This window comes from Lissotriton helveticus, chromosome 10, assembly GCF_964261635.1.
Source record: "Lissotriton helveticus chromosome 10, aLisHel1.1, whole genome shotgun sequence".
Taxonomy (NCBI): Eukaryota; Metazoa; Chordata; class Amphibia; order Caudata; family Salamandridae; genus Lissotriton; species Lissotriton helveticus.
This window is the reverse complement of record NC_136071.1, coordinates 19,569,201-19,578,160: the sequence shown is the minus strand read 5'-3', so window position 1 is coordinate 19,578,160 and position 8,960 is coordinate 19,569,201. Positions and strand designations below refer to the sequence as shown.

At 48.3% G+C, this 8,960-nt stretch overlaps 1 protein-coding gene and 1 non-coding gene across 2 annotated transcripts; both read right to left on the bottom strand.

Annotated features, from left to right (window-relative positions):
- Positions 1-823: 823 nt before the first annotated feature.
- Positions 824-8,106, bottom strand: SSR4 (signal sequence receptor subunit 4). The gene is made up of 6 exons (XM_078664584.1): positions 7,978-8,106; positions 6,400-6,518; positions 5,016-5,090; positions 3,163-3,252; positions 2,435-2,500; positions 824-1,059 (listed from the first exon to the last, which is right to left on the bottom strand). Exons 1-6 carry the CDS (start codon positions 8,030-8,032, stop codon positions 955-957), a joined length of 510 nt encoding a protein of 169 aa, XP_078520710.1. The 5' UTR covers positions 8,033-8,106; the 3' UTR covers positions 824-954.
- Positions 5,197-5,330, bottom strand: LOC144786355 (small nucleolar RNA SNORA42/SNORA80 family). Its single transcript, XR_013602157.1, has one exon. It is a non-coding gene; the product is annotated as a small nucleolar RNA SNORA42/SNORA80 family (small nucleolar RNA).
- Positions 8,107-8,960: the final 854 nt, after the last annotated feature.

Below are 8,960 nucleotides of genomic sequence, written 5' to 3'. Positions count from 1 at the left end.
TTTAAAAGCAGGTAAGAGGTAGATGGGAGCCCCTTCCCCAGGCAAAGCAGCAGACCAAGGGAAAAATTACCCGCTTGCAAATGCGAGCAAAAGTTAAAATACAGCGCTGAGGTGCAGCGCGCTAAAAGTAAAAGTCAGGCAGTTTTTAGGAGCAGTGCGCACTCATGGTCAGCAAATGATGTACAAGCGGGTCTCTGCCACCGTCCTCCCTACCGCGATTTGCCCGCAGCTCCTCGCCGCCTTAATAGCCCTGCCTGCTGCACAACTAGAGCGCTAACCGCGCGTGAGGCTGGGGTGGGGTGACTGGCTCTTCCTGTCCCGCCCTCCGCTCAACGGCACTGGTTGCCGAGTCGGACCGGCAGCCTCAAACCACCATCAGATCCTGATCCACCCTACTCTATTATATGCAGCCTCAAACCACCATCAGATCCTGATCCACCCTACTCCCATATTATATGGGGCCTCAAACCATCAGATCCTGATCCACCCTACTCCCATATATGCAGCCTCAAACCAGATCCTGATCCACCCTACTCAGTATTGTGTCAGTCTCAAATCAACTTTTGATAATATGCACTACCTTCATTGGCACATTTATCACTTCCTTGTCCAATTTGTTGCTGTTCAACCTACTTCAAGCCAGTCCTACTGTAAAACAAGGCACAGGAACATACAGTGAAACTAAGACAAGGAGGATTAAAAGGTTTGTTGCACTATAACAAACCAGCCTGCGCTTAGTCAGTTCATGGTTGCTTTAACCAAGGAGAAATGAATAAGAGTTTTGACACATTGGACTTGCAAAAAAATACAAACACTGGATCCATTTTAGGAGACAAATTATGTACAAAATTTTATTTCAATAAAATAAGGCATATTTTACATCGGTTTGGAATTTAATTTGACAGACTCGGTAACCAGTGGACAGAAAAGCCCAAAGCAGTGCTCAGCTCCACTCTAGGCTTGAATATTGCTTTTGGCGCAGAAGGCCGTGTAGTAGACGAGAAGCCCGATGACTGCAGCCAAGACCTCAGTGGCCACCCAAGGCCCGTTCCATGCTCCCTAGAAGAGAAAAAATAGTTTAGAACAGGCTCCAATCAGCCTCTCCAGTTTGATTTTTATGGGGAAACAAAAAAAAAAAAAAACACTTGACTTACTCTATCGTTCAAAATACTAAGTTCACAAGGACTTAGATGGGCTGCCTACTGCAGACTCCAATTTCCTTAAACACAGAAATACCATGATCTTTTCCACTGAGGTCTCGGGCAGGAGGATACACGGCTTAACCCGGGATACAACGTATTCATGAGGGTATAATGCTAAGAATGGGAGGAGCTTAGAGTACTGTCAGCATCTTACAAGTGAAACTAAATCCACAGCTTGCTCCGATGAAGGTTTCCTGACAATTACTGATGCTGGAATGTGGAACTAACTTTTAGGACAGAGCAAAAAAAATTAACTGTGTGCAGTAAGTTCCAAATAGAACGTTTGTTTGTATGGCTTTAACTACACGAAACATGCACCTGTAATCATGAGCACCTGGCTAGGTTTCTTCTGCAATATTCTTTTCTCCGTTCCCTATATGCCCAAGCTGGTGTCTGGGCTGCGGCGATATAATAGAAGGTTGTGTGGTCTGCAGTGGAAGCTAAGAGATGGGCGAAGAGATGGGCGAAGTTTGAAGGATGTGCCGCTGGCAGGACAGGCCCAACAAAACCAAGCCCCGTTGATGTAAACCAGGGACCCAATATGAAATTATTATGTCCTCCTACCCGAGTGGCTCCAGGCTGGTGTGAAGACTCTCTCCCCTTCCCCACACATACGAACTGTGCAATCTACTGAACTTGGCAACCGACAGTACACACAACCAAAGGTTTTGCACACTCAAATGTTTACTTGTTTCAGGGATTAAAGGCTTCCTTGCACCATCAAGGTTCTCTTTACACATTGCCCACAGGAAAGGCTCAAGAATACTATGAAAAGGTCCAGTTCTGATCCCAGTCCCTAATGCTGGAGCAGACATGTAGCTTCACACAAGCCTGCCCCTCAGACAGACAACAATAGATATTTCTATTAGAAGTGATCTCCTCGTGAAGGGCTGTACTGCCCACATCAGTGGCAGGCCTGTGGAGGGCAGGCCAGACAATGGTTGGGGAAGTTAATTATTCTGGCATGATGTATATATCATGGATGGCTCACTGAAGAGGGCCACCATAAGTCTAACATGCCTTCGGGATGCCCAACCCTCAGATTTTAGGCCAGTCTCAGGTAAACCATGAAATCCAAAGCAAGATCAGAGACTGCTGCAGAAGTTAACGCCCCCATCTACAAAGCAGCTGCAGTTTCTGCTTCTCGTTCAAGTCCTACCCATGCATACAACCAAGAGGTAAAGCGTTACAACTGTAAAATATCCTCAAGCACAGAATCATTAGCTTCTTACCCTGTGGTCCACATTAACTGTGAAGAGCGGCTTGATGGAAGTTAAGTCCTCGTTGTTCCTCTGGGCCTAGAAGTCAGAAGTGATGGTTAGTTCACAGGCATGGTGTTTCTTCTCAACCTGCAACAATTCACCGGACAGCTGCAGCTCGCTGTGCCCAGCTCTGCCACACGCCGGTGCTGAGGAGCAGGCAAAGTGAGCTGGCAGTGGCACCGCCTCTGCTAGATTCATCTTTGACCTACAAAGTATGCAGCTTTACCACCCATCTGTCAGAGGACCAAATGGTTACACTCCCAAAAGGGGTCCACACCCAAGATGATGGGATTACAAAGGCGCATGAGCTGCACCACTCTAATGACAGACAAAATACGGTCAAAGTGCATAGGTGGGCACCTACAGGGAACAATCGCACTTGAACAGACGGCAAATAAAAACACCCACCCCCAATAACTCCCCCCTAGGTAGACTTAAAATTCTAAGCTTCACTTTCCCTCCAACTTCAACACAATGCTTGGATCTGTGCTGCCCTCATCAGTGACAGGCTTGTGGAGCGCAGGCCTGACAATGGTTTGGGACAGAGTTACTCTAGCATGGGGTACACTAAGGGAGGCCCATGGAGGAGCCCACCATAAATCTGCCATGCCTTTATTAGCAATCCTATCAGAGCACCCCCAGTCTTGCATCACATACAAGCGCAGAAGACCCTCAAGAGATGCCCGCTTCACACTCACCTTTCTCAGGAGGCTGTAGGACTCCTCGTCAAAGAATTTAACTGGATAGGTACCAGACCGGGCAACCTTGTGCTCCATGCTCCAGGAGACCTGGAAAGACCAAAAGAAACCAGTCTATTCAATCCACTCAGACCGTTAGATGGGCTAAATGAGTGCCAGTGCTCTCTGCAACCAACCACCCAACTAAAGTGCAATGCCCTGTGTCCGCAGGCATTATGCAGTGTGCTGGCCACCACAGTGACGTGCCTTGAGGAGAGCAGGCGTGACAATGGCTGGAGCAGCGATTTACTGTAGCATGGGGTACACGCATGATGAGGCTAACTGGAAGCGCTCATCATACGTCTACCATGCACCCCTACAAGGCACACCACTACTGAATGACAATCTGCAGAAGATCATACCATAGAGATCCCAGACGGACGTGAACACTGCATTACACCATGCACCCAGACAAAGAACACCATTATGCCATGCACCCAGACAAAGGTCCACGCTACACAAGGATCCTGCACAAGGAAGACAGCCACATCCAGGGATTCCAGGCACCAACGCTGCATCACGCCACGCGCCCAGGCAAACGAGGGCAAGCCCAGAAAAGAAAATGATGCTGCAAGGGTAGATTTGCCTGCACTCTTCAACAGCTCTGCTCATCAGTAAGAGCAGAGTAGACTGAAGTGAATTGAAAAACGGGAACTGAACAGAAGGGATAAAGAGGCTACGTAGCGAGTGTGGGGAGGTGGTGAATAGAGAATTACAGAATCTTTAGGTATTTTCCTGATCTTTAATATACAGTAACGGTATAAAACGTATTGCACCACATCTTAGATGAAGCAAACGCATGTTAGAGTAATACATGAAAACGCACTGTTCTGGTAGGAAAACCGAGTCCGATCACTACAGAGGTCTGTGTGTAAACGGAAGGGCCCACTGACGAATCCTGGTCGGTGTACTGGGGAAAAGCAGGGTGTGTGTATTTAGTGTTATTAGTTCTCATTTTGTGACAGTAAACACCGAATACACAAATAATGTGTTTAAAAATGTATTGGACACAAGATGCAAAATTGTAATAAAAATAAAAAAAAAAAAGATGTACAGGCTACATACACACTTACGAAATAGGGTGCTCCAAAGTGTGCAAAAAGATATGCAAGAAAATATTTGAGCAATATTTTGAAAGGGAGTTTCTTTTCGGTCCCCATATTCTGCACCCTGTCTCCCCCTGGATGCCCCAGCATCGAAGCTCCCAACCGACCACACCATCGACGGTAGTTTCAGGTCTCCATGCAAGTGTTTCGGAGCTCCCATTTTCTCAGTTTATATATCGGCATCCCACACTAACTGCCCTGACAAGCATGCAGCATGTGACGCAAGAGCTGATTTCGGTGTTAATCAGCACCAGGAAGTAAGCAAACAGCAGAATTCATTACAACAGCCAAACCAAATTCACCACACATTAGGTTGGCACCTTATTTATTTCAAATAATTGTTATATTATACATATGTAGGAAAAGAAGTTCGTAGCACTACAATATAATGCATTAGTAAATACCACACAAAATCAATTTGGGAGAGTACAAGATACTTAGTAGGTAGAAATATTGAAATAAAACGCTGTAGTGATTATTTGCAAATTCATTCTCTGTAGGGAAGAACACAGAAAAAAATAAAAGGAAAAGAAACTTAAAGTGTGAATAAGAAAGGAAAGAGAAAGAAAAGGAGAAGTTGAAACCTTCCGATCGGCGTACGACTACCAACTCCCTCCCAGAAGCATACATTTGACGAATGAGCTTGGGTTAAACCCTTGAGCCAGGGGCACTGACCACAAGGAATAGCATGGTGTACCCTTGTCCTACCTGGTAGCGCCCCACATCCTGCCCCCGCGTGACTGGAAACTGCTTGCCACCGACATCAGCGTAGAGAGCAACATTCTGGAAAGAAAATGTTGCTCATTAGACAACAGTCGTTCATAGATAAATCCGACAATAAGTCACTCTGAAAAGTTCATGCAAAGTGGCTGCTACCGTGCCAAGGGAGCAGTGTGCTGCCCGCCTCAGTGCCAGGCCCGATGGAAGAGGAGGCGCGGCAATGGTTGGGGGCAGTCATCACTCTAGCATGGGGTACACTATGTGCAGGCTCACAGGGCGGAACCAGCCATAAATCTACCATGCTTTGCACACCACTCTGGACTGGAGACAGCAGCAATGCTTGCAGTACAGACGTGACTCAACAAAACCCAACTATTCATCTCTCCACCCGAGAAGTTTGAAGACAGACAATATGGTTCGCTTGCGCTACTGTGGGTGCACATGTACTCCTACACGGCTGCTTTGTGGTACTACTACACTCAGTTTGGGACTTCCCTTGTTCAGTTAGGTTTCCTGTCAAATGCCTATTTAGTAGCAGCTGGAGAAAGCTCCTGCCTGGGGCTGCATGAAGGAGCTGTTAAGAGTGGTGTGTATGCGATTGGGGGAAGTCTGTATGAATACTACTGAGACCGTAAATGTTTCTTTGTCCACAAAGGTTGTATTTAACCATTATCAGAGGCATTTGCTTTCATTTTGCTTTTAAAACAAACGTAGCCCTCCCCTCAAACCCCAATAAACTGGTACATATACACACATACATATATATCACACACACCTAGTGTATCGTGTAAGTCCTCTAATACAAAGGATCTACTACTCAATCTTCAAGACTGGGAAAGAATTCTCAAATATGCCCAGGTTTACGTAGTTCAGACTGCTTCCAACAAGCCATTATCCCTGTACTCAACTGGGTAAAAGGGACAGGAAATCATTCAAGGGACTCAGAAAAAAATAAAGATCTAAATCCATAAGGTCTTTCAAAAAGTGACCTTTAGCTAAGTACTTCAACTGTTAACCACTTAGCAACTCTCAATGGAACTGAGCGCGAGACAGTGGGATTCATGGCCATTCAAGTGTTACTCAGTCCCCGTTATATGTGGGGCTGGCAAGCATGCACTGATCCGTACTTCGGAACAGGACAGACTCCGGAGGAATTATAACAGCTGGAGAGTGTACAGTAACCACTGGTATGACCCTGACACGCTGCGATAACGTGCATTGAGCTGCTTCGGGTCAGTGCACTGACAGGATGCCCTGGGTGACATTCTTTTAAATGCAACTAACTATACGTGAACAGAGTTCACCCACCAACCAGCCCTCTCACCCGTCGTGCTGATCAAGGTGACGTCAGCATTAAGTCCTGCACTCATACCTGTGCCCCGTTGGTGCAGGTCAGCGAGATCTCCACAATAAACACCGTTTCCGAGGAGATGACGGCATCATTCGTGGTGTAGTACGAGGGGACGATCACCGGCTCTGTGCAGGTCTCAGCTACAACAGCAAAGGAGGAAGCGATTACTTGGGAGTCTAACAAGTGTCTGAGGCCTGCATCCACAAGAGCCCTTCTCCTCGCCCACCCCAACATCTGCTGCCCATCACTACAATGAAGCATTAAAGAATGAACACGCGGTAAAAAAACATGAAGCCTGTGCTTTGGGTGGGAGGTAGTTACTGAGCTAAAACTACTATATAAGAGCGGGTGCAAGTTGAAAAGGACTCGTGTTTGCCTCTGTGGCACAGACCTAGGCTGCAATGCCTCAAGAATAATTAACCCCAGGGACTATTTGACCCAAGAAAAGCCTTGCTGAGTCCCAGGTCCACGACTGACCGGCTACTCCAGTTCAGGTCTTCCCTAAGAAAGCACCCCTGGAATGCAGAATGACCCCACAAATACCCTGCCAGCAGACCAGGTCCATGCCTGCCCCGCTGCTCCAGTTCAAGTTTCCCCTAAGATAATGCACCCCTGGAATGCACACAAAAAACACAAATACCCCTGCCAAGAGTCCAGGTCTATGCCTGACCGGCTGCTCCAGTTCAGATTTCCCCCCAAGATAATGCACCCCTACAAATACCCCCGCTGCCTCACTAGGCGCTGGACGTCTGCTCCTAATATTGGAGACAATTGCACTCAATCTGCTGGGATCGCCAAGTTTTAGGGTTTGAGACTTTGGATCACAGCAGATGTGAGCGGGGAGGGTTTAACGCCCTGGGCCTCCCTGCAGGAGGCTGTGGCCCTACGGAGGCCCCTGGGCCCATATAGCATCACCGTGGCACTATGGAGAGGCCCCATGACCCATAAAGGATCACTGTGGCCCTATAAAGGCCCCTGGATCCATATAGGATCACCGTGGCACTATGGAGAGGCCCCATGACCCATAAATGATCACTGTGGCCCTATAGAGGCCCCTGGACCCTTATAGCATCACTGTGGCCCCATAGAAGCCCCTGGGCCCATATAGTATCCCTATGGGGCCCCTGGACCCATATAGCATCACTGTGGCCCTAGAGAGGCCCCATGACCCATATAGTATCCCTATGGGGCCCCTAGAACCATATAGCATCACTGTGGCCCTAGAGAGGCCCCATGACCCATATAGTATCCCTATGGGGCCCCTGGACCCATATAGCATCACTGTGGCCCTAGAGAGGCCCCATGACCCATATAGTATCCCTATGGGGCCCCTAGAACCATATAGCATCACTGTGGCCCTATAGAGAGGCCCCTGTACCCTGATAGCATCACTGTGCCCCTGGACCCTTATAGCACCACTGTGGCCCCATAGAGGCGCCCTTGGACCCTTATAGCATTACTGTGGCCCCATAGAGACCTCTAGACCCATATAGCATCACTGGGGCCCTATGGGGGCCCCTGGACCCCTATAACGCCACGAGGAAGGTGCCACAACAAAGGCTGCGGTAGACAGACTCCCCGCGCCCCTCACATACCCACCCGTGCAGCCGGTCAGCAGCAGCACCGCCCCCAGGAGCCGCACCGCGCCCGCCATGTCCGACCAGCAGCAGAGTCTGAGCTCGAGAGAGCCAGCTCAGCCGGCCGCGCGCCTGGCATGCCGGGAGCGCGCTCGGATTGGGCAGCCAACGCCGTCGATCATCCTACACCACGCTCTAATTGGATCGAAGTGTCCGAAGGCGGGCCCACGAACAAAACACCACCGGGGCCGGCATCCATTGGACAGGCCTCCCAAGAGGGGGGCGTGACACACAGACAGATCTTGCTTGTATTGGACGAGGGTGCCGGAAGAGGACGCGTCGGGATACACCAGGACTCGCTTTTTATTGGTGGAGAGATGAACTAACAACCCTACCGGGGCCGTCTCGTACTGGACGAGGATCCCCGAGAGACCCGCCAATCAAGCCATTTCTGGTCGCGTGCTCCTACGTAGGCTACGTGGACAGAAGGAGTACGAGGCTGTCAATCACTGCACCTCCTGTCTGCTGAAAGAAACATGTCTCGACAGATGTAAATAATAACAAACGGCCCATAAATACTATTTCTTCTTTAACAAGTTTGGAAATAACTTTATAATACGTCAATACACATAACATCCAAAACATGTTTTACAATATATACATTTTAGAAGAGGAAAGTTGGAGATTAAAAAAAAAAATAATCGAGAGAATGTATTTCCCTCATTGACTTCTAATGAAGCAAAGGCAATTTCAGGCAGGAGCCAGCCAAAATAAAGCCATTTTTGGCTTAGAAAATCACCAAAATTACTTCCACCCATTGATTTCTCACTTAAGCCGCCACCCGAGGAATCATCCCAAACAGGGAAAATGCATACTCTAGAGGGCAATACCAGTCCTAAAGAAAGGGCTCTATGGCAAATGCCAATGGATCCGGGCTCAAGCGGAAGAATGTATACACTTGTTTGTTCAAGCAAGAGGCGGTAAGGTCAGTGTCGCAAAGACCCC

What these genes read in the sequence shown, in the direction of transcription:
- SSR4 (XM_078664584.1), bottom strand. Translation starts at nt 8,032, where the DNA reads ATGGCGGGCGCGGTGCGGCTCCTGGGGGCGGTGCTGCTGCTGACCGGC. An exon ending in GCTGCTGACCGGCTGCACGG is followed by an intron (nt 6,519 to 7,977) that starts GTGGGTATGTGA and finishes TTGCTGTTGTAG; the next exon opens with CTGAGACCTGCACAGAGCCG. An exon ending in CCTGCACCAACGGGGCACAG is followed by an intron (nt 5,091 to 6,399) that starts GTATGAGTGCAG and finishes TTTTCTTTCCAG; the next exon opens with AATGTTGCTCTCTACGCTGA.